Source organism: Magnolia sinica, chromosome 13 (genome assembly GCF_029962835.1).
Source record: "Magnolia sinica isolate HGM2019 chromosome 13, MsV1, whole genome shotgun sequence".
Taxonomy (NCBI): domain Eukaryota; kingdom Viridiplantae; phylum Streptophyta; class Magnoliopsida; order Magnoliales; family Magnoliaceae; genus Magnolia; species Magnolia sinica.
This window is the reverse complement of record NC_080585.1, coordinates 76,343,398-76,370,762: the sequence shown is the minus strand read 5'-3', so window position 1 is coordinate 76,370,762 and position 27,365 is coordinate 76,343,398. Positions and strand designations below refer to the sequence as shown.

Sequence of the window (27,365 nt, the reverse complement as noted above, 5' to 3'; positions counted from 1 at the left end):
AAAACTGTATCAAGCGATACTCAGATGGTAGGGTTTGTCCTCTAATGATGTGTTGCACTTAAGATTTTTCAATACAAATAAAGTGAAATGAGAAATAGATTCTTACCATCGGTCACAAAAAACAGATACAAAACACATTTTCGAGTAAAGAATTAAATCCAGCCTACAAGTTACTGGCTAGTCGATTCCCGATAAGAATTACACCATGGAATGTAATTTGTTTGCCAGGAAAGGTTAAAGATTACACTATTAAATCTAAATTAACTGGAATTTGTAACGATAATTAAAATATAATCTGCAAATCGTCGGTGGAGCTGGATGCTGGTCCATTTGAGCCATGGATCTGTCTCTTTTTCTTCTTTTTTTTATTAATAAATGAAATGATATGGCAAAACGAAGGGACGATGCAGGTCAAACGTCCCACGGAGTCCCAACCAGTCCCGAGTTCCCGACAGGTCGGCGTCCCACGCGGAGGGCTTCCCTAAAACTAAAACTAACGGAGCACCACGTTGGGAGAACGTGCATCAGATCCAACCCATCCATAACGTACGCCACCGTATTTTCATCATCCATCCTAATAATCAGTCGAATCCAATACCTATGTGGACCACACGATAGAGAACGGCGTAAGATCATGACTAAAAACCCTTAAATTCCACATGATTCTTTGTAACATCCTGATTTTCGTGGAGTCCATTCATCCTCGTGTAGCCCATCAGATGAGTGGATTAGATGGTATATACACGACACGGTGGACCCCACACACCCATCTCAAGTGTTCTATGTTGTGTGGCCAGCTTGAGCTTTGAATCAACCCGATTAATGAGCCGAGGGTGGTGCATCTGATGGATGGGATGGATCTCATCCACACAAAGTTCTCCATCCACGTAGAGCCTATTTCAGCAAACGAATGTCCACCAATCAGAGGACATATTCCTTCGATAAATCTGATTTTTAGTTTGTGGATTGTCTGCAGTGGTCTCTACAATTTTGACGGTTTAGATCGATTTAATGTACGACGCGTTTAAAAGTCCAAGCGCATATGTATCAAGCATCATACACTGCAAGAGTATCAAATAACTCCCATTTAACCCTTTCCAATTCAAACCTCTGCAGTGCTCCGCTACCCTTTTATAAATACTAGCCGTTGGCCGATGCCCCGCTCGTCCCTTTCAAATTCCCCCAATCTCTCTCTCTCTCTCTCTCTCTCTCTCTCTCTCTCTTTAAAAAAAATGCAATCGATCCAATCACCGATTGCAGCCGTCGATCTGAAACCCCACCGAAAGGCCCCATTCCGGAAGCCCCTCCAACCGAAGAACTTCAATTCCAGCAATACCCCCTCAAGCCATGAAAAACCGAAACCGATCAAGATCTCCTTGCCGCTGCCATCGGTCAGAGATGGCCACGAGGACAAGGAGAACCGCCCAATCGGAGGACCGTTCGATGTGTCTCTGGCGGAGGAGCTGGTGGCGATACGACGGAAGATGGAGAGGCTAAGGGAGGAGAGGGAGAAGACAGAGAGGGTTTTGAGGGAAAAAGATCTGATGTTGGAAGAGGCGATGGGAGAGATGGAGAATAGATGGAGAGAGCAGCGAATGGTCGAGATGGAGATGGAGAGGATTAGGAGATTGAAGGATCTAAAGGATTCTTGCACGGTAAAATTACCCTTTTGCCCTCCTTCCTTTCACTAATTACACTGTTCTCTTCTTTTTTCTTTTTCTTTTTTAAATACTCTGGCAGAGTGTGGTAGATGATACGCAGTCACTTGCCCACGCGAAATATACGTAATTCAAATTAAACTGTCCAATTATATGGGTGCCAGTTTAGATTTACCATGAACCAAAAATTATGCTTATTTTAATGAATGATCACCGAAGCGGATCGGTGGGCCCTTATTAATATGCAATGGTCCTATTTGAACAAACAAGTGTGCATGAGTCACAGAGGTGGGTTCCGCAATTTAGTTGGTTTAGTTTGAATTATTGTCTGCCAAGTGTATAATTTCTGAGTGCCTGCATATCAAGCGTCATACGCTGCCTGAGTATCATATATAGCTTAAAAGAAAAATAAATAAATAAGTTTTTTTTTTGCATTCAAACGGATTATTTGGATTTCTAAGAATTTGAAAATTGACACCACTTTTTTGAAATAATTACAACAGAGAATACCTCCTTTTATATCTCTCAGAATCAAAGAAAGAGAAAAGAAGATTCAGGAAGCCCAGTTGCCACAGGCAAGAGCCTCTCTCTCTCTCTCTCTCTCTCTCTCTCTCTTCTAGCCACCCATTTGAGATATCAATCGACTGGATAGTTAGGATTGCTTGGTCACTGTGATTTTAGACATGCTCCACCCTCATTCTGCCCCACAATTTGGACGGCTTAGATTGCCATACACGTGCGTTGCAAATACGGATGAGACACCACCATTTCCAAAATGGTGGTGATCTGTCATGGAGTCTTTCATGGGATTACCACCACCTCTGATGGCTGCATGATCACAACCGTCCCAACAGAGGAATCATGATCTTCAGATGTGGGCACCATCGTATTTTCATTTTAGCATAAGCTACCATGCTATACTTGAACTTCTCCATCATTACAAGAGTCATCTGTCAGGTCTTGAGCCAGGGGAGTCACGTGTTAGTTTTGCACCATTTAGAAAATGGTGGTGAGACTTTAGACATACACATGGCATGCTTGTATGGCAATCCAGACCATCCAAATCTATGGATGGAGCATAAGTGCATAATAAAAAAATATTCACTGAGAATATGACATTAACCATCAGATTTGTCCCTCCAAATTTGGACCATTGACTATTTTATTTTTAACCATCCATCCATATGATATCCATTAATTGGATGGTTAGGATTGCTTGATCAATGTGATTTACAGATGTCTGATTTTAGAAATGCTCCATCAACGATGAGATACACAATCTGGATGGTGTGTATAGTTGTAGATCAATATGATATGTAAGGTGGATGAGTAACTGCCAATTTTTAAATGGTGCCACAAAAAAATAAAAAAAGATGCAATAGCTCTATTGAATTTGCCATTTTATCCTAGAAAGTGAATTGTTTATCAGTGGAAGGAGAATAATAAATATGAATTGAATTCCCTTTCTATTTTCAAATCAGGTGGAGAAAGAAAATGAAGAAAAAGAAAAGTTGGGAGAGAAAAGGGCAGAAAGAGAAAAGGGGAGTCTAACAACGTAGAAAATCCCCTACACAAGAAAGAAATGCATCCACAACAGTCTTCGCCAATAGCTGCTATCCTTGTATTATTTGTATCTTCCTCTCTTTTAATAGAATTTATCATTACCAATAGAAAATCTCTCTCTCTCTCTCTCTCTCTCTCTCTCTCTCTCTCTCTAGAGCACCTATTCTCTAGTCCCTCATATAAAATTAAGAAAGAGAAATCTCTCTCCAGACTTCTTCGATCATCCCTCCTATACAATTTGGAAAAAAAAAATCAAATAGAGGCAAAAGATAGCAAGACAAATGAATCCCATGGTTACGTTTTGTTCAGATTTCTCTGGTAATTAAAAATCAAAAATCAAAAATCAAATAGAAGCTACAGATAATTAAGTTCAGATTTCATGTTTGGTTCGAAAAGAGATTATGAAAGTGTAAGTTGTGAAATTCATACAAGTCCGCAGACTCGGACTAAATGCCTCGGGCCACCAAAGGATGTGTCAAATCCGAGGAGTTATTCACTAGACCGAGGCAAAGGTTGAGTCGGCCCCGACGGGTCGGTAGGGTCGTCAGTGTCTCGGGCATGCTTTGGGCGGACCTCTTTATCGGATCGACCGTCACAAGATGAAGCCGCACTCCGGATGTCTTGGGATAAGATTCCCGATCCCGAAGCTCACGGGATCGGATGAAGGCATGAGACGGACACGATCCTGTTTCCGTGATCCCAGGAGAAGATCCCGTGATCCCAGGAGAAGATCTCGCGCACAATACCAGGAAGAGATCCTCGTACGATTAAATGCCCCAGCAGCTATAAAAGAAGGGGGGCCCTCACCTTGAGAGGTACGAAAACAAATTCCTCCAAAAGACTTTTCAATACTTTAAGACCCCGAGTCCAGGCCTGACTTTGGCATCGGAGGGTCCCCTGCGCTAGCCAGGGTCTCCTTTGTCCTTTTTCTGTGCAGGCATAGGGTCCGGGAGGACGAACCAGATAATTGCATCAACAGTTTGGCGCCGTCTGTGGGAACGTGCAAAAAGCCATCCCGTACCTCTATATTGAGTCCAATGGTGATGACTAGAAGGACGGTCCCAGAAGAAGATTTGAATGAGAACGCGATTACAGGGCCACCCGGTCCAGTCGCCGTTCCCCCAGCCCAGAACCCACCTAACAACCGCCGACGAGGGCGACCGGAACAAGCAACAATCAGCGGGGTCGCGACGATGGGCGGTTGGACAAGGAGGTTCAAGAAATCCGTTCCGATATGAATATGATGAAGCAGATGCTTGAACGAATGTATCAGCAAATGCAGCCACTCCCGCATCCTCAGGGGGAGACAGCGCACGTACCGGCGGCGGCGGTTGATCCTCAACCTTCGGCGCCGCGCAGTTTTTCCGGCCGAGCCAACCCCAAGGCGGATCGGAACCATCTCCAGCGCAGTCGGCCAACGCCTCCCTCCCCTCCGATCTTCGGCACGAAATAGAGCGAAAAAGGCGCAATCGCCCTTCCATGGAAGGCACGGCAAGCGAACCTTGGAAAGCCGACATTCAAAATTTCAAAAAGAAGTGCGGGAAGAGATGGCAAAAGAGATGGCGGACATAAAGCACGGCCGAATGTATATTCAACCGGGTCCAAGCGAAAGCGTCCCCCTTTGTGGACTCGGTAATAAAGCCCGATTGCCCGAGAGGTTTCGATTACCTCAAATCACTCCTTTCACCAGCACCGACCCGACCGAGCATATTGAGTGCTTCGAACCTATATGGAACTCCATGATGCCTCGGATGCGATGTGTCGGGCCTTTTCTCTTACATTGGCCGATGTAGCTCGACTGTGGTTCAACAGCTGAAGCCAAAATCCATCAATTCATTCGTTGAGCTAAGCAACGCCTTCCTCACCAACTTCATCGGCGGAAAGAAAAAATTAAAGCCCCCTGCACATCTGAATAACCTAGTTCAGAAGCAGGGAGAGCTATTGAAAGATTACATCAAGCGTTTTAATTTCGAATCCCTTCAAGTTCGGAAACATTCGGAAGAAACGGCCCTCAATGCACTCATGCAAGGAGTTAGGGATAAGTCATTCTGGCATCTCTAGACAAAACTCCGCCCGATACTCGGGGAGTTTATGGCGCGGTCCGATAAATATGCCAACGCCGAGAAAGCGAATCCTGCGTGAAACCAAAACCTCGGCCAAAGAGTCGGCAAAAAAGGCGACCGGGGGAAGGAAACGCAAAGAGGATCAAGCACGTGACGAGCGAAGGTCAGGAAAACGGCCGGATCGAAAATTTTCGACATATACTCCCCTGAATAAGACTCGGGAAGAGGTACTGATGGAAATAAAAAATGAAGGCTTTGTCAGCTGGCCCAGTAAGCTCAGGAGTAATCCTAATCGGCGGGATAAGGATAAGTACTGCCATTATCATCGCGATCACGGGCATAACACAAGTGATTGCCGTCACTTAAAAGAAGAGATCGAAAGACTCATAAAAGACGGCCGACTCAGGAGAACATATGGTCAAAGCTGGGGCATCCGAGGCGCGCCCGACCGAGAGTCAACCTATGGAAGAAATCCGGACGATTATCGGCGGTCCACAATGTGGGGGCGACTCAAACAACGCGCAAGGAATCACGCACGAAAACTTAGTCAGCCTCAGTCCGAGCTCATGATTATAGATCGGCCATCAAAGGAGAAGAAAAGAGAAAGATATTGCATCTCGTTCACAGAAGAAGATGCCCGAGGCATCTATCACCCCCACGATGACGCATTGATTGTCACCCTGACTATCGCTGACCGAAAGGTGTTTCGTATACTAGTCGATACGGGGTCATCTGCAGACGTGTTATTTACCCAGGCGTTCGACAAAATGGGGATCGAACGATCCACACTGCGCCCAGTTCGGACCCCGTTGATCGGTTTTTCCGGAGGACAGGTGCTGCCTGAAGGAACTGTCTCATTACCACTCACTGCTGGCAATGCCCCACATCAGACGACGATGATGATTGACTTCCTGGTCGTCGATCAACCCTCGGTATACAATGCGATACTCGACCGACCTTCATTGAGTCTCCTCCAGGCAGTGGTATCCACATACCATCTTACAATGAAATTCCCGACCGAGTCAGGAGTCGGAATTGTTAAAGGAGACCAACAAGACGCGAGGCGATGTTACATGATAGCCGTAAAAGGAGCCGCCGACAAGAATCCGACCAACATATTAACAATCGAATCGTTGGACCCTCGGGCGAGAATTATGAACGAGGACGGTCGAAGATCTTGTCTCAATCGCCTTAGTCGAAACAGATGGATCCAAGACAGTGCGAATTGGCTCATCTCTGCAGTCCCCTTTGAGAGAAAAGCTGATCGCCCTGCTCCGAAAGTACGCCGACGAATTCGCTTGGAATCATGAAGATATGCAAGGGATCGACCCCTCCGTGGTGACTCACCGGCTTAACGTCGATCCGTCATATCGACCGATCCGACAGAAGCGACGATCGCTTGGCCCTGAACGATACGCCATCATCGAGAAAGAAGTCAACCTCCAGGCTAATTTCATAGAAGAAATACACTATCCAGAGTGGGTCGCGAATGTCGTGCTTGTGAAGAAGTCCAACGGGAAGTGGCGAGTCTGTATTGATTATACCGACTTGAATAAAGCCTGCCCCAAAGATAGCTTTCCGCTTCCGAGGATAGACCAGCTAGTAGATAGTACAGCTGGACATGAGCTCCTTAGCTTCATGGATGCTTATTCGGGATATAATCAAATTGTAATGCATCAAACAGATAAATCAAAAACTACCTTTGTCACCGACAAAGGCCTTTATTGTTACCGAGTGATGCCATTTGGTCTGAAGAATGCCGGTGCAACTTATCAAAGGTTAGTTAACAAAATCTTTGCTCGACTTATAGGCCGAACCATGGAGGTATACATCGACGACATGCTTGTCAAGAGCATACACGCGGCGGATCATGTGAATGATTTGGAAGAAATGTTTCTAATCCTACGGAAGTTCCGGATGAAGCTGAATCCAAGTAAATGTGCTTTTGGAGTAGGCTCCGGAAAATTCCTCGGTTTCTTAGTAATCAGCGAGGAATAGAGGCAAACCCTGAGAAGATAAAGGCTCTGATTGATATGGAATCCCCCAAAACCATTAAGGACGTCCAAAGATTGACCAGACGAGTCGCAGCACTCAATCGGTTCCTGTCCAGTACGGATAAATGTCTCCCTTTCTTCAAACAATTGAAAGGGAGACAAGCGATGGGTTGGACGGAAGAGTGTGAAGCAGCATTCCAGCAATTAAAATCATATCTCGGTTCTGCACCTCTCTTATCAAAACCCGAACCAGGGGAGTCGTTGCTCCTCTACCTAGCCGTGTCCGAGGCAGCTGTTAGCTCGGCTTTGATACGAGAATCTGAAGGAAAGTAACTGCCGGTTTACTATGTCAGCAAAGCATTACTGCCGGCAGAAACAAGATACCCAAGCTTGGAGAAAGTTGCCTTGGCTTTAATAACTTCATCTCGGCGGCTTAGGCCGTATTTCCATGCCCACACCATCATTGTAATGACCGACCTTCCGCTTCGCCAGGTACTTCCGGCCGACTCACCAAATGGGCTATCGAGCTGAGTGAGTTTGATATTCAATACCGACCAAAGGCAGCAATCAAAGGGCAAGCCGTATTTGATTTTATCGCCGAAGGAACACCTTCAACCGAACTCTCAGTGAACGATACGCCGAAGGTCGATGCAGTGCCCACCTCAACCGCTTCCCTTTCCTATTCCATGGAATCGTATGTCGACGGTTCTTCCAACTCGAAGGCCGGTGGGGCTGGGGTTGTTGAAACCCCCGATCATACCTATATACGTATGCCTTACGACTTGGATTTCAAGCGTCGAACAATAGCGGAATATGAAGCGTTGCTACTCGGCCTCCGACTCGCCCTAGCATGGAGGTCACGCACCTAAGCGTTTTGCGACTCTCGGTTGGTTGTTAACCAAGTTACCGGTGTATACCAGCACGGAAAGACCGGCTAAGGGCTTACATGGAGAAAGCGAAAGAACTTATCAATGAATTATTCTATCGTGTAACTCGGATACCTCGTACGGAAAACAGCAAAGCCGATTTGCGCAAAACTTGCATCCGCTGAAGAAGACGATATACCCAGGTCCGTCCCTCGTCGAATACGTCGATAAACCAAGTATAGACGAGCCAATTAGCGAGGCCGTCAATACAATCGACTCGGAACCATCCTGGATTGATCCAATCCGCCAATTCCTCGACGAAGGAAAGTTGCGAGGATCGCACCGAGGCCCGACGAATTAAGATCAGAGCTTCCCGTTACACCATACTCAACGGGACCCTTTATAAGAAAGGATACTACGCCCTGTTGCTGCGGTGCCTCAAACCCAGCGAGGCAAACTATGTGTTACGGGAAATTCATGAAGGAATCTGCGGAAACCACTCTGGAGGGCGATCCTTCGCCTACAAGGTCTTACGACAGGGATACTACTGGCCCACTATCCAACACGACGCTCGTGAGCTCGTTCAAAAATGCGACAGATGCCAACGGTTTGCGGCAATTCCGAGGCGAGCACCCGAGGCACTGACGCCGATGACTGGTCCCTGGCCTTTCGCACAATGGGGCATCGACCTCATAGGACCGCTCCCTATGGGAAAAGGACAGACCAAGTTTGCTGTGGTAGCAGTGGACTATTTTACGAAGTGGGCCGAGGCAGAACCATTAGCCAAAATAACCGAGCAGAAGATCACCGAGTTTGTATGGAAAAACATTATCTGCCGATTCGGAGTACCCCGTACCATTGTCACAGACAATGGAAGGCAATTTGATAATAGGAGCTTTCGTGAGATGTGCAAGAACCTCGGGATCAGGAATATTTATTCATCACCGCATCACCCTCAAACCAACGGACAAGTCGAGGCAGTTAACAAGATTATCAAGCAACATCTTCGAACCAAGCTTGGCCGGGCCAAAGGAGCATGGGCTGAAGAGCTCCCGAAAATTCTTTGGGCTTACCGAACTACAACCCGAACGGCCACAGGAGAAACTCCGTTTTCACTCGCTTACGGCTCGGAAGCAGTCACTCCCGTCGAAATCGGATTACCTTCGGCTCGAATCACCTTATTCAATGCGGAAGAGAATGAAGAACTCCTTGCACTCGGACTCGACCTTCTGGACGAACAAAGGGAAAGGGCGAGGCTGCGCACGGAGGCTCGACAACGACAAGTGACTCGGTTCTACAATACCCGAGTTAAGATTAGAAGATTCCGAAGGGGAGATATGGTTCTTCGGAAAGTGTTTTCCAACACTAAGGAGTTTGGGTCGGGTACACTGGGACCCAATTGGGAAGGACCCTATATCGTCTCGGGCACCATTAGACCAGGAACATATCGGCTAGAAGACCTAAACGGACAGTCATTGCCTCATCCATGGAACGCTGAACACCTCAAGGTCTACTATCCTTAGCTTGCTATTTGATGTTTAAAGACATGTTTTTCTTTTTCATTCGTCCGAATATGTGTAAGTACAAAAGCAACCGAATACATCGGAGCAAAAAATAAAAATAAAAAAAATATATACATATAAAAAACCAAAGTCTTCATGCGTCGGCCCCGTCCCCGGCAGTTGTGTCTTCAGCGGCGGCGTCCGGATTCTCGGACTCTGAGGCTGCCCCGCCTTCGATTTCTGAAAGGTCAAGGTCAGGAAAAGACTTCTTTATATCCTTGACGCATTCCAGATATCCGCTCTGGAACAGGCGATCCCTCTCGTCCTCAAACTCGGCCGACTCAAGGAATGCTTGGACAGCCTGTTCCCTAGCCGTCTCGGCCTCCCGAGTCTTCTCCTCGGCCTGCTGAATGCGCTCCGCCGCCTCAAGCTTAGCCCGAGCTAAGTCATCCGCGCACGAAGCATGGACTGCCAGAACTCGCTGATTCTCCTCTTCGGCTTTGGAGAGTCGAACCAGTGCCTGAGCGACCTCTGCCTTCGCTTCGTCCAGGGCCCTTCTGGAAGAAGCCGCCTCTGCCCTCGCGTCTTCGGCAGCTTTCCGAGCAAGGGACGCCTCGCCTGTCAGGACGCCGACCCGGATCTCGGCCTCAGACAGAAGAGCCTGCAGCCGATGAGTTGAGGATAGCTCCTTGCTGGCCTTGATTAAGCACGGAGCGATCCGGGCAGCATGGCTGACGGTCTGCGATGACGGGGCGTTGTAGAGTTTCACGAACTCTCTTTCACACCCATGGGCCAGGGCCCAAGGAACCATCCCCGACACCACTTGTTGCAGGATTGACGGCCCCTCCTGGTTCGTCTCTTCCCCTCGGGAGGACGCGATCCTCGTCTCTCCCTCCCCCTAGGTCGTGGCCCCGGTCTCTTCTTCCCGACTCGGCACCGCTCTCAACGCGTCTTGAGTCAGTGCCGCCGAGGATCCGGCGAATCGCCGTCTCTTAGCCCTTTCGTCGGGTGGGAATCACGACAACCGGAGGGGCGAAGAGCTCTCAGCTCTTTCTCCTTCCGCGGCACCCTTTGCCTCTTCGGTGGCCGAAGCTCGAAAGAAGAAGCGGCCGCGGAGGAGCCTTGACTTCGTGGATCGGTCTAAGGCGGGGCGAGCTCCGTCATCTCGGTTCGGGGACAATCCTTAGGTTGGGACGAGCTTCGGGCAGATCTGCAAAACAAAAAAAAAGGAGGGAGAGCAAGGCGAAGTAAGTCGGTGGAAATTTGGAAAATTCAGAAGATTCGTTCTTAATTACCTGTAACTTCCGAGTCCAGGCCTGCAAGGTGAAGGCGCTCCGGCTGAAGAAGCACCTTCCAAGACCTGTCCCTCGGATCCAACGACTTCAACTCTTTGATCCGAGCCGAGGCAGTGCTGCCGAGCTTCGGCTTCTTCTTCGGAATATCTGCCAAACAAGTCCGTCGACAAAACAAAAAAAAAATGAAAAAGGGCGAGGAGAGAAGACCCAAGTCACTTGCTCTCTAATGTCCGAGGGACACGAGCCTCGCAAGACCGGACTCGTCCGTCTCCCATCGACCACATGCCCAACCAACGCTCTTTCCAATGTTTGTTGGAAGTGGGAGGGTCGGTTATCGTGAACCGCCTCCGCCTCGCCAAGCGAAAGACGTAGAAGCCGTGGTAGTTCGGATTTACCGCACTTGTGCAGTGGAGAAACTTCGTCGATCGTGAGCGGTGTGTTCCATCTCGGCCACAACACCGCACATCCGAGTAAGTTCCTCCACCCATTCGGGACTATCTGCCCGCAATCCGTATGCGAGATAAAACTCCCCTGACGATGGTCTGAAGGGGCAGACGCAAGCCGCACTGCATCGATACTTGGTAAATTGCGACTGCCCCAGCAGGAGGGTGATCTGGCAGGTCATTCGGGCGAGGAAGATACGTGATGACCGACTCGGGGATATGATACCCGACTCGGATTCTGTCCAAGTCCGCCTCAGTCAAGACTGAAGGAACCGGACCGCTTAAATCTTCCCCCGATTCTTCCCCTTCAGACTCGGCCTGCGCCGATTCATCAGCAGGAACTGGGTCAGGGGTTCCTCCGGCGATTAAAATTTCATCTTCTTCCTCTTCATCTTCCTCCATGTCCCTTGGTAAGTCGGGCCTCCCCGGGCGGGTTAATAAGGATGACCCGCCACGGGAAGGAACGACGGAAGCAGGGCGCTCCGCCTGATCGTCGGTGACTCTCTCAGGCATACAAGCAGCGTTGGCATCCACTGCTATCTCCGTTAGTAAAGAGGGCGATTCCGCAACGTTCCAAAAACGTTGCGCTTCGCCTTCGTCTCCGGAAACTCCCACTTGGGGGCTTTGAGAACTCCTATCCGCCATTATTATTATGTAATAAAGAGGAAGGAGAAACTCACCGGAGAGAAAGGAACAGTGGCGGAAAGAAGCGCCGACGATAAAGAGAGAAGAAAGGAAGGAGATGAAAGGCTACGCAAATCCCAGAGAAAACGCAGAGCGAGAATGGCAAGAGCAGTAAAAGTTCGAAGTGCGGGACCCCTGACGTTTTATAAGGTCGCCCTACGGCGGAGACATTAATGGGGAAATGATTCGACGCCTGCATCGATTCCCCCACTCGACACGTGGAGCACGCCGACTAGCAACAATAATAGCTTTACTACGTGTCCAATCCTCATTGGCGGGACCTGCGATTTGATGGCCGACGGCGCATACGATGTCAGAAGCTGAACCGTCCCCATCAAAGGTCTCAATGAATGCGCTTAACGACTACTTCTCGTCTCGGACTAAGTTATGAACCGACTCAGCACTCGCTACTCCTCGGTGTCATATGAAAACACTCGGAGTAAGGGGGTTTACTGTTGGGGACAAAACATACAAGTCCGCAGACTCGGACTAAATGCCTCGGGCCACCAAAGGATGTGTCAAATCCGAGGAGTTATTCGCTAGACCGAGGCAAAGGTTGAGTCGGCCCCGACGGGTCGGCAGGGTCGTCAATGTCTCGGGCATGCTTCGGGCGGACCTCTTTATCGGATCGACCGTCACAAGATGAAGCCGCACTCCGGATGTCTTGGGATAAGATTCCCGATCCCGAAGCTCACGGGATCGGATGAAGGCATGAGACGGACACGATCCTGTTTCCGTGATCCCAGGAGAAGATCCCGTGATCCCAGGAGAAGATCTCGCGCACAATACCAGGAAGAGAATCCTCGTACGATTAAATGCCCCAGCAGCTATAAAAGAAGGGGGGCCCTCACCTTGAGAGGTACGAAAACAAATTCCTCCAAAAGACTTTTCAATACTTTAAGACCCCGAGTCCAGGCCTGACTTTGGCATCGGAGGGTCCCCTGCGCTAGCCAGGGTCTCCTTTGTCCTTTAATTAAGTTCAGATTTCATGTTTGGTTCGAAAAGAGATTATGAAAGTGTAAGTTGTGAAATTCAAAAGAACCTTGTAGAGGATCTATGGGGCAGTTTGAAAAAGCCCGGGCTCACTTCCTGAAAGTGGAAACAGAAGCAGATGAGTTTCATGTGAACAGCTACTTTGAGAAAATAATCTGAGATAGAACAAGAAAAGCAGAATTTGATTCTGTGACAAATATCACGAGATTTAAATCCCACGGTATAAACTCATATGTTGCAAGATTTTCAAAAATCTCTCTATTTTTATTAAGCACCATTTTATTATAATATTTATTGAAAGTTAAATAGATCATTTTATTCTAATATTTCGTAATTTTTAAAATCATTTTTTAATTTATGATAAATATTTTATTTTCAACACCCGATAAAGAAAACATAAATTTCTTTCAATCTCGAGAAATTGCCAAAGCATACACCAAAAATCAGGGTAGCACACTCAACCAATGCCACCCTGAATTTGGACTGTTGACGGCTTATTTTTCTCGTACAACTTTTGACTTGCTTCTCCAGTAGGCAAAATTATTTTCGTCCATGGCATGCTCACCTGATGAATGGCCCAGATCCATGACACATGTTCTGCACACCCTCAAATGTAGGTCCATTATGGAATCACGACCCTTAATTATGGTAGTATTGATATGCATGTGCAATGAACCATTTACACAATCACACTACAAGAAAGCGAGATGCGTAGTGCCGTAACCAGGCAATCAATTCTGACAAGTGGACGAATCTGGACAATCAGCAAGTTGCATGCAAAAAATGTATTGCAAAATGGAAGATCCTATCCACTAATCTAAAAACGTCTTTTAAGTTGATTGTGTTAATCTTTTGCTAATAATCTTTTTTAAGGCCACAATCTGAAATGTCAATGAATTTTTCGAGTCCGAAAGTTTTGTAGTGTGTGTTTTCTGTTAGTAAAATCGAGGCCCAAGGTTAGGTTAGGTTAGGTGGTCCGAACCAACGAAGGTATTATATGTCCCACCGTGTGGAGGCCATGTGCACCAAAAATTCAAATGGATATGAAAATAGCACATCCGATTATCCATTCAATTGATGTCCCAACAATAGAAATTACAGTCCTTTCCTCTCAAGAAACCTACAATCTGGATCACAGTACGGACTGTTAAGTTAGGCCTGATGAATCAAGCACATGAGTCCAATAGGCCTGCCTGATAATCCAAGCACGTGGGCCCAAGTGTAAGGCAATGGACCACTCAACAAATACAGAGGATTAAGAAAATGCAGCAGTCGATTAGGTTCTCTAGCTAGTAGGTTTGTCAACGGGATGGGATTCAGCAGAGCAAAATCTTTAATAAATAAATAAATAAAACTAACGTAGCCCATCAGACCCAGCCAGAACAATTCAAAATCTTGGACGAAGAAGCCACCTCCAAGCCCAGCACGTTGATAGCCATAAATAGCTATGGTGAATGAGCAATCCACATTGAGGCTCATCACATCACCGGTTTCAATTGTTTCAATCATCATACCATGGCCCATTTTCAGTCCATCATACCACTGGTTTCCATCGTGGCACTCACTTGCACAAAACTGATAACCTGAATATAATCTCTTTTTGGTAATGGTCCATTCCATTGATCATTGTCCCAGATGCATGCCCATTAGCAACAAATCCACACCACACAGCTATGGTAAAAAGGGCAATGAAAAACACCCAAATTCGCCCTAGGGTTAAACCACTTCAGCAAAACCAAGCTAGAAGATAACATCAAGGAGAACCTCAAGGCTGAAAGAGAAATCATCAAATTCATCATGTACGAAAGACCTACAAGTTTAAAAGGATGCGTTGTTGTAAGAAATCAATCCCTTGAGTAAGCTGTCTTCGACCTAATCTTAGGCCTTGATCATGACTGCATTAGACTGCTATAGTAATAATAATAATAAACCTTGCCCTTGAGTTCTGAACTTTCGTAGATACATGTCATGATCCATGCTTGTCTCACTCCATGAGCCTTGGTATGAGTTGACGATGGAGGCCAACTACCGCTTGGTGTTTGAAGTATCAGTATTGCTACAAGTTTCACTGGCCGGTATACAAAAATTATATGGATATCGTCACAATATCACTAATATCCGGAAATGCAAGGAAACATTGGAGAAACATAGGCAAAACAGTGGAATTTTTCAGTGAAACTTTAGAATATGCTAAAATACACATATTTGCAAAAAATTGCAAAAAGAATGAATACATAATAAGTTTACATTTAATGGCAGTTTAAAAGGATGCGTTGTTGTAAGAAATCAATCCAACCATCCAACTTCAATCCAAACATCCATCAATATTTCATAATCAACAACACAAGATATTTCGTAAAGAAATCATCCACAACCGGAAAGAAAACGAAAAGATTTATGGTCTCAATATCACCCATATTTCAATAACAATAATCTCATAATATTATTGACGACAAATTAAACACTGCGTACAACCATACGCCCATATAAATAAATAAATAAATAAAAGATGGATTATTTTTGAAATAAAGAGATTTTTAGTGATATCACCAATACATTGGCGATACAAGTGACACTTGGAATCTACACAATTGAAAATATTGGTGATATGTTGGCAATAACGATACATTGACAATAAAAGTGACACCTGGAATTTACAAGGTTAAAAATATTGACGATATCAACATATTTGCAATAATTAGTGATACATCGCCGATACCTAGAATTTCTAATACCACCAGTGTTATTAGTATCACTACCAATGTTATCGGTATCACCAACCTAAAGATACAGATAATATCGGAGATATTTCGCTAATACCGGGGATACGTCAAACAATGGACTACTGCTTGCATTAGACGGCATCATAAAGTAATGATTGGGCTTTCACTTATTATTTTCCACATTTTGGGCATTTGCTTCCATATTTTAAAGAGTGGATTCACAAACCTTAAAAGCTATGGTAGAGTCACTCCTTTACCATTCTTGCTCCTTTACAATTCTTGCTCTCGATAGACTTTCAGACTTTGTTGCATCTTCCATTTCGTTACTATTTCTTTTATCTATATACTCTCTTTGTTATGATTGTCCAACTTTCCAATCACACTTTCGTCAATCATTCATTCTCACCCATAAGAAATTTCAACACTTACAAGAATGTCTTCTTTTGGATCTTCAAATTCAATTGAATGAAAGTCAAGGTGATCTCATTTTTCACATTGATGATCAATGACATTTTAACATCACCATTTATATCATCAATTTTGTAATACGAATATCCTCATATCTCAACAAGGCATGTGTATATACTCCGGTCAACAACATTTTAGCAACGAAGATTGATAGATGCCAATTAATCTAGAAACCTATCCAAACCTTCTTGATCTCTACACTTTCAGACTTTGTTGCATCTTCCATCTCACTACTATTTCAGACTGATTCAAATCCTCCCTCCCTCGAGTTTGTTCATTGCATGCGTGTAGAGCCGTACACCACACATGCCATCATGGCATGTAGGTGTAAGATCAAATCCTCCACCGGTTGGTCCAACTATGTTTTCCCTAAAATTTATCTGATCCACTCAGAAGATGGGCCCCAATATTGGAAAGAGGTGGATGAGTTAGAAAACTTCAGCCAAGTTTTTAGAGCCGTAAATTTGTTTTGGAAACTATGGTCCACCTGACCAATGGATGGATTGCATCTCGGACCTACGTGCCATAATGGTAAACGTGGCTCAGCAAATCTCATCTCTGGAGAAGCTGGACAGGCATGACTTTTCCATAACCCTCACCTACTGTGCTGTGAAGCCAATCTCAATAATGTGCAACGGGCATTCCATCCATTCGTTTCACCATATAGGGTATGATTTAAAAATTGAAGTAGATCCAAGACTAAAGTGTGCCACTGCACACGAAACAGAGGGGGATTTGATGCGGAGCAGGTCGCGGACAGTTTCGTGGCTAAGATGGATTAGAAAAGGCCCGGTCGACGATAGAAGTGATCCGAACCGTCGGACCTTAAATCGGGCGTATCTTGCAATCCGGAATGAGTTATCGGACGTATAATATATGATTTTGGGGTAAAACGAGCTACTTTAGCGAGACCCAACCCCACTATGCTGGGTTGTGCAAGCCGGATTTGTGAAATACCACTAGATCGACGGTCGCTTCCCTATTTTAATTCCGTTTTTACTATAGATGATAGTAAGTTTTAGTTTGATTATAACTCTTCGTCCGTTGGGCTTTAGGAGTTGCGCCCAATGTGAGAAGTGCTTAGAATAATTAGGAGAACAGCTTGGTGAAGCCAAATAGGACACTTATTATTTTTGGCCGAAAACCTTGCGCACTAGTAGACATCACGATTGTCTATAAAATAGTAAGTTTACCATTTCTAGTGAGTTGCGAATTCTAGGAGTTTTAGTTGTAGTTTGATTCAGATTTCTCTCTCATTGCTTGGTATCCCTATTTAAAGGGTTGTGAACTCGTTTAATTCATTCATCAATCAATTTACGAATTTATTTCTATTTTCTTGCTTTCTTTCCTCGTGGATTCGAGAAGTCTCTGTGAGGAGTCCAGAGAAGCTCCATGGATTCAGTGTAGTTATCCTTGAGGAATACGGTGATCAACCTCATCACGTTCATCCCTGCGTCAGGATTCAACACACACCATTGAAATCTTCGTGGGGAAATTGTTTTTCTTATGCATGTTTATCAAACATGCACTTCTTCACATAAGCAATTCTCAACAAATCAATTTTACAGTTTTTTTTTTTAGAAAGATCCCAGAGAAATTGTTTGACAATTCTGTAATTGCTAGAAGCAATGGCAAACAAGCCCTAAGCAAGCCCTAGCTACACCACTAAACAAGCTCTAATAGAATGCAAAAGTAGCAACTAGAAAAACAACCAAATAATAAAATCTATGGCCCAAACTTGAAACCGAGCATGCACGCCCTAGTCAAGTGTCCTGCAATACCTCAAATCGGAGGCCACTACATTAAAAAACAAAAAAACAAAAAAATGCATTTCCATCCGCTTGATACATGTAAGAAATGACCTGTAATTAGGTCTGTTGATGAGTAATATATGAACTATGCCCATCCTTGAGTTTGAATGTAGACCACTGCTTTAACTCCAAACCCTAAGGCATGCTCAGGGAAATACGCTATCTCATTCTCACCTGCTTTCCAAAGTCATGGGTGGTAAAGGGTCAGGTTTTGGCCAAGTTAGTGTTAGCGGAGGCCCAACCTATTTACGAGACAAGCCAAGAATTCTAGCCCAAACCCAACTCACAACCCTTTGCCCTGTGGCTAGACCCAACCCACTTAAAATTCAATCAAGGCCAAGACTGATCCAACGTGACCCAATCAATTGTAATTAGGTCAGAGTCTACCCAAGAGTCTAAATTTTGGGCTTTCGGTCAGGTCGGGTCAGTCATCTAACCCAACCAATTGATAACCTATATAGGCAGGTCCAGTTAACCCAAACTTGACCCATCATCATCATCTAAGCCTTATCCCAACTAATTAGAGTAGGCTACATGGATCATGTTCCTCCATTCCGCCTTATAGAGGACCATATCCTTAGTTAAACCATAGGTCATCATCTTTTCTCACTACATTTGGTCTTTGTTGAACCTTTTAGAGCCTTCAACTTGAACCATCCGAATCCTAATCGATGTAGTTCTTGATATTTCTTGAACATGGTCAAACCATCTTAAGTCTACTTTCCCTCATTATCCATTGGTGCTACTCTTAATTTCCCCTGAAGCATTCATTTTTATTCGTCTTGCCACTCATCCATCTCAACATCCTCATTTCATATGAATTGTTCCTTGACCACACAACATTGTCCCAGGAAGCATGTCTGGTCTTTATAACTATCCTATAAAAAATTTCCTTTTGAGTTTAATTGGTAATGTAGCAATCATATAAAACTCTGGAGGCACCTCCACTTCATCCACCCTGATCTAATTCTACGAGCAACATCATTCTTTATCTCTTTGCTCTCATGATTCGGGATATTCCTTACACAACAATCTTAATTAATTCATCGTAACACCCCCCCCCCCCCTTCATCCACCCTGATCTAATTCTATGAGCAACATCATTCTTTATTTCTTTGCTCTCATGATTCGGGATATTCCTTACACAACAATCTTAATTAATTCATCGTTCCCCCCCCCACCCCAAAAAAAAAAATCACATCCTATAAGATTCTCCCTGATGCAAACCTCTAGAAGCCAAAGAAAAGACTTTTGAGGAACTGTTCACCAAAATGAGAATCTGGAAATGCACCCTAATATTTTGATATCACACTTGCCTAAATCAATCGGAATCCGGAAGGTAGAACCTTGGCCAAAATTTTATACGAACCTCGAAGCAAGCTTGTCTTCCTTTTTCGGTATGAGAACAATGAAAAGTTGCTCCCAAGTCTTTCACAATGTATCCTTCCTCATGGAATTCATTTATGAAGCAGACACCGTTATGGAATTTGTTTTGGTAAAACTATCTAGACCAAGAGCCATGTCCAAGGTATTCCGTAACGGTAGTCGTAACAACCACCATCATTACCTTTACGATACGGGTCGTAACAACTGTTACGGCCCCCATAACAGCCATTACGGTGTCTTTTTTATTAAAAGAAAAAAACCGGAGAAACATGTATTTGCCCCGAAACGTTGAAAAAAAAAATGAAAATACTGTATCTAACCCATAATAGACCATCACGGGGTTGTTATGGCCTTTATAGGGGGTGTAATGGGCCATTAATGGCGGTTATAGATCATTTTTTTGCATAATGGTTGTTACAACCATTATGACCCTATAACATGTAATGGTTTCCATCGTTACCTCTACATAAGAGCCTTTACCATTGACTTATTTCTTCGTCAGAAAATGACTTTTCCAGCGAATCTACCTCCTTTGAAATTCTATCAAATTGAAGGTTATCTAAACACAGCCTGTCCCACCCTTCACTAGACAGATTTATGTAAAAACATTGGCGTCACAAACTTTTGTCTTGTCTTCCACCCTCCCTCTCCATGATCACACTCTTGATTTTGTTAGCTCTAGCCCAAGCACAAGCCATCAAATGGAAAAAAAAAAAAATTTGTGTTTCTATCTCCTTTGAGCCACAGTGCCCTCGATTGTTGTTTCCATTTGATCTCCTCTCAAGTGAGCTCCATACTCAGCCAAATAATTCTCCCACAACGATTTTTCTTCTTTAGACAGCTCCTCCCCTTCTTCCTTGATGTTGAGCACTTGAATTTTTTATAAGTGGATTTATGTCTCAGCTTTCAGGTCTAGATGACCTCAATCTTCCACACATTAATCTTACCTTTAAGGAGTCTAAGCTTTTGAAACAACAAGAAACCCGTAAGCCCTTTAACCTCGGGAGAAGAGAACGAGAAACCCGCAAGCCCTTCGACCTCAGGAGAAGACCAACACTCCTTAACTAGCTTTGGGAGAAGACCGCCACTTCTTCAGAAAGCTCTTCCCCTTCTTCCTTGATGTCGAGCACTTGAATTTTTTATAAGAGGATTTATGTCTCAATTTTCAGTTCCGAATGACCTCAATCTTCCACACATTAATCTTACCTTTTAGAAGTCTAAGCTTTCAAAAAAATGAGAAACCCGCAAGCCCTTCAACATTGGGAGAAGACAACGAGAAACTCACAAGCCCTTCAACCTCGGGATAAGACCACCACTCCTTAACTAGCTTTGGGAATCCCTCTATCTCGAGCCAAGAGAACTCGAACCTAAACAATCGTGGACCCCAATCTTCCTCATTAACCTCTTGAGCAATTGGGCAATGGTTGGAAATTGGTCTAGGAAGACACCTTTGATGCACTAGCAAAAACTTCTCCGCCCAATTGGTGGAGATTAAAAAGAAAAAAAACCTATCCAAGAATTTCTCTACCCAATGGGTGATGATAAAAATAAAAATAAATAAATAAAAACCGATCCAATTTTGACTTCATCGCTCTTGCTTTCCATGAGACCCAAGTGTATCTCACCTCCCCCATAGGAAGATTGACCATTTCTTTCCTGAGAATCCAATTTGAGAATTCCTTCACACTTTTAGTACTACAACCTCCGCTCGACTACTCAAAAGAGAATCTAACCACACTGAAGTCACCTCCACCACACCAAGGCAAGCTCTATCTACTTTGGCATTCATACATCTCAACTAGAATTGTGATCGCCTGCCTAGACTATTCAGCTCGTAAATCGTGGGAAAACCCTATAAGGAATCGGAAGTAATGCAGGGGCATTTTCACACTGGGCTCAAGTGGGGTCGCCTGTGGGATGCAGGGGCACACTCAGGGTAGGCAGGGCCCACAGGGGAGGTCTTATGTTCGAGACTCTTCACAGGGGATGATTAATGCACATTTCACACCGGGCTCGAGTGAGGTAACCTGTGGGATGCGAGGACACACTCGGGGTGGGCGGCCCATGTGAGGCAATACCCATGTGATTTGGGGCCCACGAGGGGGATTCGGCTGAGGTCCTAACCCATGACATGTGAGGCCTGGGCTATGAGATAAAGGGATTAATTCGTCATGCTCTAACAATTCGAGCTTTTAGAGCAAGTGGTTAATTGTCCTGCATCAGAAAGCCACAACTTTTAAAGAACTGGGACCAAGAACTTTGTATCCCCCCCCCCCCCCCCTGACAGCTCCCACCACATTCAACCCAATTCAATCTTTGTCCCCTGCCACCCTAAATGGAGTCCACAATTTCTAATCAGCCACTTGCATCTTTGTTTCTTGAATTGCTGCCATGTTAGCTTTAAATCTCTTGCAAAATTCCCTAATTTGAAACCCTTTTTGTGGGTAGCCCAAGCCCCTAACACTCCAACTGATTATCTTCATCGGAGCACCTTTCTAACTCTTTTCCTCCTACTTGTCTCTCTTTGAAGATGTTCCCACATCATAGTGGACAGAGGATACTGACCCTTCCAAGTCTCTCCTCCCCTTATCCGGCATTTTACTTTGCCTACCCTAAACTTCTTTTCTGAAGACCCCTCTCCTCAATAAACTGGAAAAGGGCAAGAAGTTCTTCACTGTCGTGAAAGTGTCCTTCAGCAATCACCCTGCATGCCTTGGGACCATCTTCACCCCTTCCATTCCTTGGGCCATAGAAACATTCCCCACATAACCCCCCATCAAGAACAGAGAGGGAGAGAGAGAGAGAGAGAGAGAGAGAGAGAGAGAGGAAAACAAACAAAAAAAAAAAAAAAACATTGCAATGGACTGACCTTTTAAGTATTCAAGTATCCTCGCACCAAACTCCACTGCCACTTGCAACGAGATCACTTCCAAGGACTCTAGAAGCCCTTCCCTAGTCAGCTGCCCTTCTAAAGGCTCATCCACTTCACCCAGACCATTGCAACTGGCCTCAAAAACCTGTAGGGACCTTGCTGCCAACCACTCCTTCCTATCGGCATCAAACACCATCAAGGCCTTGACAAATCCTCAAATAAAGACTCAACCGCACCCTAGAAGGTTCCGATCCGCACCAAAGAGATATGGGTAGCAGAATCATGCTCCGAAGAAGGAGATTGCGATTCATAGGGCATGCAAACTCTCCCCACCTCAACAAGAAACCACCCCATCGACAAAAGGGGCTACTAACTTGAGAAGGGATAACACTCCATACATCAGTGCCTACACGTGTCATGGAGAAAAGCAACTCAACATGATCAACCTCCAACGCACACGAAAAGTCACATGCGAAATTAATTTCAAATCTCGAGAGGGACCCACAGTTGCCTCGTTGGCCCTCTCCACCAACTCAAGCGTGTTAACCACTCCTTCCTATCGGCATCAAACACCATCAAGGCCTTGACGAATCCTCAGATTGAGACTAAACCCCTCCCTAGAAGGTTCTAATCCACACCAAAGAGATATGGGTAGCAGAATCATGCTCCAAAGAAGGAGATTGCAACTCATAGGGCATGAAACTCTCCCTACCTCAACGAGAACCACCCCATCGACAAAAGGGGCTTCTAACTCGAGAAGGGATAACACCCCATACATCAATGCCTACACGCGTCGTGGAGGAAAACAACTCGGCATGATCAACCTCCAACGCTCACGAAAATATTCGAAATTAATTTCAAATCTCAAGAGGGACCCACAGTTGCCTCGTTGGCCCTCTCCACTAACTCAAGCGTGTTAGCCACCTCAAGAGAGACATTACTACCATGCAAACACACTCCACCACATGTAGCCACACCTTAGTAGCACCTACCTTTTCTCAACAATCCCAAGCTCCAGCAACCCCTCCCCTTCATCTGGTGACCTGCAAGAGAACCAATCCTGTATTCCATCTTCCGAACCAAATGCCAAGACATACTCTTGATCTACCCACAAACCAAGGCACCCCAACCTCTTGAGGCTAGCATTCGAGCCAATTGCTAGTACCCTAACCACTCAGACTGGACTCTGATCGTTCCCAACCCAAATGTAAATCACACTCCACCACATGTAGCCACACCTTAGTAGCACCTACCTTTTCTCAACAATCCCAAGCTCCCGCAACCCCTCCCCTTCGTCTGGTGACCTGCATGAGAACCAATCCTGTATTCCATCTTTTTCCGAACCAAATGCCAGGACCTACTCTTGATCTACCTACAAACCAAGGCACCCCAACCTCTTGAGGCTAGCATTCGAGCCGATCGCTAGTTCCCTAACCACTTAAACCGGACTCCGATTGTTCCCAACCCAAATGTAAATCACATTCCACCACATGTAGCCACACCTAAGTAGCACCTACCTTTTCTCAACAATCCCAAGCTCCCGCAACCCCTCCCCTTCGCCTGGTGACCTGCAGGAGAACCAATCTTGTATTCCATCTTCTTTTGAACCAAATGCCAGGACCTGCTCTTGATCTACCCACAAACCAAGGCACCCCAACCTCTTGAGGCCAACATTCGAGCCGATCACTAGTTCTCTAACCACTCAAACCGGACTCTGATCATTCCCAACCCAAATGTAAATCTTCTCAAGCAATAGCAAAGCTTCTTCTTCTTGACGTGAATTCTAGAAAATCAAAGCATCTCGCATCCTTCCGTCCTCAGCTCAAGCCCACAGCAACCTATAGCAACGAAATGTCGCCTTTCCCAATTTCCTTCCCACTACTCCCGCCACCTAACACCTTAGTAGCACCTACCTTTTCTTAGCCAATTTGGAGCTCCCATAATCCCTCCCTTCATCAAGCGATCCACAGGAGCCTCGATCCTGTATTCCATCTTCCTACCTTAGTAGCACCTACCTTTTCTTAGCCAATTTGGAGCTCCCACAACCCCTCCCTTCATCTAGTGATCCACAGGAGCCCTGATCCTGCATTCCATCTTCCTCTGAAGCAAATGCTGACACCTGCTCTTGATCTACCCACAAACTAAGGCACCCCGACCTCTGAAGCTGACATCCAAGCCGACAACTAGTTCCCTAACCACTCAAACCAAAATCCAATCGTTCCCAACCCAGATGGAAATTTTCTCAAGAAACAGCGGAGAAGCTTCTTCCTAACTTAGATTCTAGCAAATCAAAGCATCTCGCATGCTTCCATTGTCAGCTCGAGCCCACCTCCATGAAAAACTCCCTAATCCAAAACTCCAAAGGGAGCTCTCAAATCTGATACCATGAACCTTACCATCCGAAAACTGGCCACTCTCCCCACATAAATCACCCACACTATGTTATCCTTGAATAAATTACATTCAAGAATGATGTTGTCAGCGTTCGCCTGAGACCAGAGAGAAATCCACATGGAAGAGTCACTTAAGTGCCTAGGGACTCTATCAGCGTCATCCGTATTGCAGTCCTACAACAGCTATTTTCTGACTTCCTCTTCTGAAGCTTCTGGCCAAATAGAAGCAACCAAACACCATTGAAAGCAACTCTAAGCCTGATCTAACACCACCGAGTTGATGCTCACCTCTGGGTTCCCAGTCACGATGCTTCTCCAAACCCATCTAATCGATAGGGAGGAGATATCGTCATTCTCCTTGATTGAAATGGCCACCTCTCAGCTACTTGAGCCTCCAACCACCATGTCACGAAATGATTTCCCCCCTCATTTCCTTTCCCTTTTAGTCCCTTCCTTACAGGCGAATCCTCCTTTCTTGAATTTTCTTTTTTCTCTTCCCTTCCTTTCTTTTTCCTTCTCTTACCTCCTCTGCTAGTTCAACTGACTCACTATCTCTAGGCCGCGCTTCGCTTGATTAATCTATAGTTTCCTTTCCCCAAACCAAGGGCCATTCATTGCTTTGATTGCTTCCTTCATCTCTTTTGTTCCGCCCATTCGAATGAAAGCAAAACCTCTTACACTACCAAACATGTAACCCTGGGAATGATAACCTTTTCACTTCCCCAAACTTCCTAAAAACCCTTTTGAAATGTAATTTGGTCCATTGCTTTGGGAAGTTGAAGACAGATATCGTCAGTAGCACATACAATTCTTGGGTTTATGCGGTAGTGGACCACTCAGTCTTCGCCATCCTCCATCCTGTCACTTCCTTTAGCTTCCCCTGACAACCCAGCCTCATCGCCATTCTCTCTTGCACCGAGATATCCATTTCGATCATCCGTTTCGGTCACTTTTCCTTTGGATTGATCCTCAATTTCCTCCATTAAAAAACAGATCGCTCAAAGCCTCAAACTGAAGCCAAATCAGTTCTATGATTTTGTTGAACAACTTTGTCAACAAACCCAAGCCAGACCCATTTACTTAAATGGGTCACATTTCTAGCCCATGCCTAACTACAAATTTAGCTTGGCCCAAACCCACCTAAAAAGCAGGTCGAGCTAGTTGACCCCGACAAATGACCCAAGCTATTGCCACCCCTACCAGAAGTAGCTATCATCTGTGTAGGATCCTATAGATGCACGAAAAGTGAAGTGATGCAGGGAATCAGGTGCAGGAGTGGGGATGCGTCTGTTTCAAAATGTTTCAAGTAGAATAAAAACAGGAAGCAGAAGCAAGAGTCTAAAGCACAGTCTAAAGCACAATTCGAAGCAGTTAAAAGGATCGTGCAACTAAGGAGCCAAATCCCATCCATTGCTGACCCACTTTCCAGTGGCAGCAGCTACCTATCGAGGATCCAAATAACATTGATCCAACATCTGAACTACAACCATCCAAGAATTACTGGTTGAATGTGGAATGCTGCTGTGTACTCCAAAACGGCCATGAATAGGAAAGTATGCCACTCCCTTCCCACTAGCAGCTGCCATCTATTAAGGATCCAACTCTTCAAGTCTGTGGGAGGTTCAAGGTCACCCATGTACGGTGTACCACCTAATGCAAAAAGAGAGAGAGAGAGAGAGAGAGAGAGAGAGAGAGAGATTGCCACCAAAAGCCCCAACTTCAAGGCCAAATGCAAACACCCCATGCATACCAACGCGGCTGTGTCCTCCAAAACGGCCATGAATGGGGAAGTATGTCACTACCTTTCCAATAGTGGCTGACATCTATAAAGGATAACTCTTCAAGTCTGAGGGAGGTTCAAGATCACCCATGTCCAGTGTACTACCTAATGCAGAAAATAAAAAATAAAAAGATCGTCTCCAGAAGCCCCAACTTCTAGGCCAAATGCAAACACCCCATGCATACCAATGCGGCACAAGCATGCTGAATCTGAGATGTTCATTGGAGAGTCCACTCAGTGCATGTGTCCTATCCAAAAAATCAGGCCGGCCCAGCCACCAGGCGAGTGAAACACAGACACTGCATGTAGCCTGTCAGTTTCCAATATTCTAACTGCCCATTTATTTGAGCAGGAGTAGCCCACCTGATAAATGCACCGGCCAGATTTTTGGGCTAGAGACCATTAGCCACAGGGACCACCTGATAATCAGCTTGCATCTTGCACACATGTACTATATAGACATCTGCAGTTTGTTTTGATTTGCCACTTGAAGAAGGAAATTAAAGCAAATAAACATCAGAATAGTATAATAAGCTTGCCAGTAAAAGCAATATGAGAAATGAGCCTGGAAATACCTCAATATTGCAACATGGCACCATCAAAATCGAGCTATACAGGCTTCAGTCCCAGGTGCAGCAGGTTTTGATCATAAAATCATTGAAATGTTAGCATATGAAACTAGAACCTCTCAGATTTCAGACCATTTGGACGGAGCCCTGACTGGCAGAACAGGTGGGAAATGGTTCCACTGGAGACTGAGGCAGAGCGAAAATCATCATCATCTAAGCCTTATATGGGGTCAGCTACACGAATCAAGTTCCACCATTCCATTCTAACAAGGACCATGGGGCAGAGCAAAAACAAGAGCAAA

The 27,365-nt window shown here is 45.2% G+C and overlaps 1 protein-coding gene and 2 long non-coding RNA genes across 5 annotated transcripts; 1 reads left to right on the top strand and 2 right to left on the bottom strand.

Annotated features, from left to right (window-relative positions):
• The first annotated feature begins 1,117 nt into the window (after window positions 1–1,117).
• On the top strand, window positions 1,118–3,352 carry LOC131223870 (uncharacterized). Of its 3 annotated transcripts, none has more exons than XM_058219403.1 (3): window positions 1,118–1,655; window positions 2,188–2,233; window positions 3,140–3,352. In XM_058219403.1, exons 1-3 carry the CDS (start codon window positions 1,155–1,157, stop codon window positions 3,154–3,156), a joined length of 564 nt encoding a protein of 187 aa, XP_058075386.1. In that variant the 5' UTR covers window positions 1,118–1,154; the 3' UTR covers window positions 3,157–3,352. The 3 variants fall into 3 exon arrangements, with proteins under 3 accessions (XP_058075386.1, XP_058075385.1, XP_058075384.1); XM_058219401.1 differs by having other exon boundaries at window positions 1,130–1,655; window positions 2,162–2,233; XM_058219402.1 differs by lacking the exon at window positions 2,188–2,233 and having other exon boundaries at window positions 1,119–1,655.
• On the bottom strand, window positions 3,205–13,544 carry LOC131223872 (uncharacterized). The gene is made up of 2 exons (XR_009160742.1): window positions 13,111–13,544; window positions 3,205–3,450 (listed from the first exon to the last, which is right to left on the bottom strand). It is a non-coding gene; the product is annotated as an uncharacterized LOC131223872 (long non-coding RNA).
• A 1,372-nt stretch (window positions 13,545–14,916) lies between these two features.
• Window positions 14,917–27,048, bottom strand: LOC131223873 (uncharacterized). The gene is made up of 3 exons (XR_009160743.1): window positions 26,517–27,048; window positions 26,157–26,364; window positions 14,917–15,129 (listed from the first exon to the last, which is right to left on the bottom strand). It is a non-coding gene; the product is annotated as an uncharacterized LOC131223873 (long non-coding RNA).
• Between the last annotated feature and the right edge of the window lie 317 nt (window positions 27,049–27,365).

Excerpts from the sequence above, each read along its gene's own strand:
- LOC131223870 (XM_058219401.1), top strand. The coding sequence starts at position 1,155 with ATGCCCCGCTCGTCCCTTTCAAATTCCCCCAATCTCTCTCTCTCTCTC. Across the intron at positions 1,656-2,161 it reads ATCTAAAGGATTCTTGCACG|AGAATACCTCCTTTTATATC; the intron begins GTAAAATTACCC and ends TAATTACAACAG. Across the intron at positions 2,234-3,139 it reads AGGAAGCCCAGTTGCCACAG|GTGGAGAAAGAAAATGAAGA; the intron begins GCAAGAGCCTCT and ends TTTTCAAATCAG.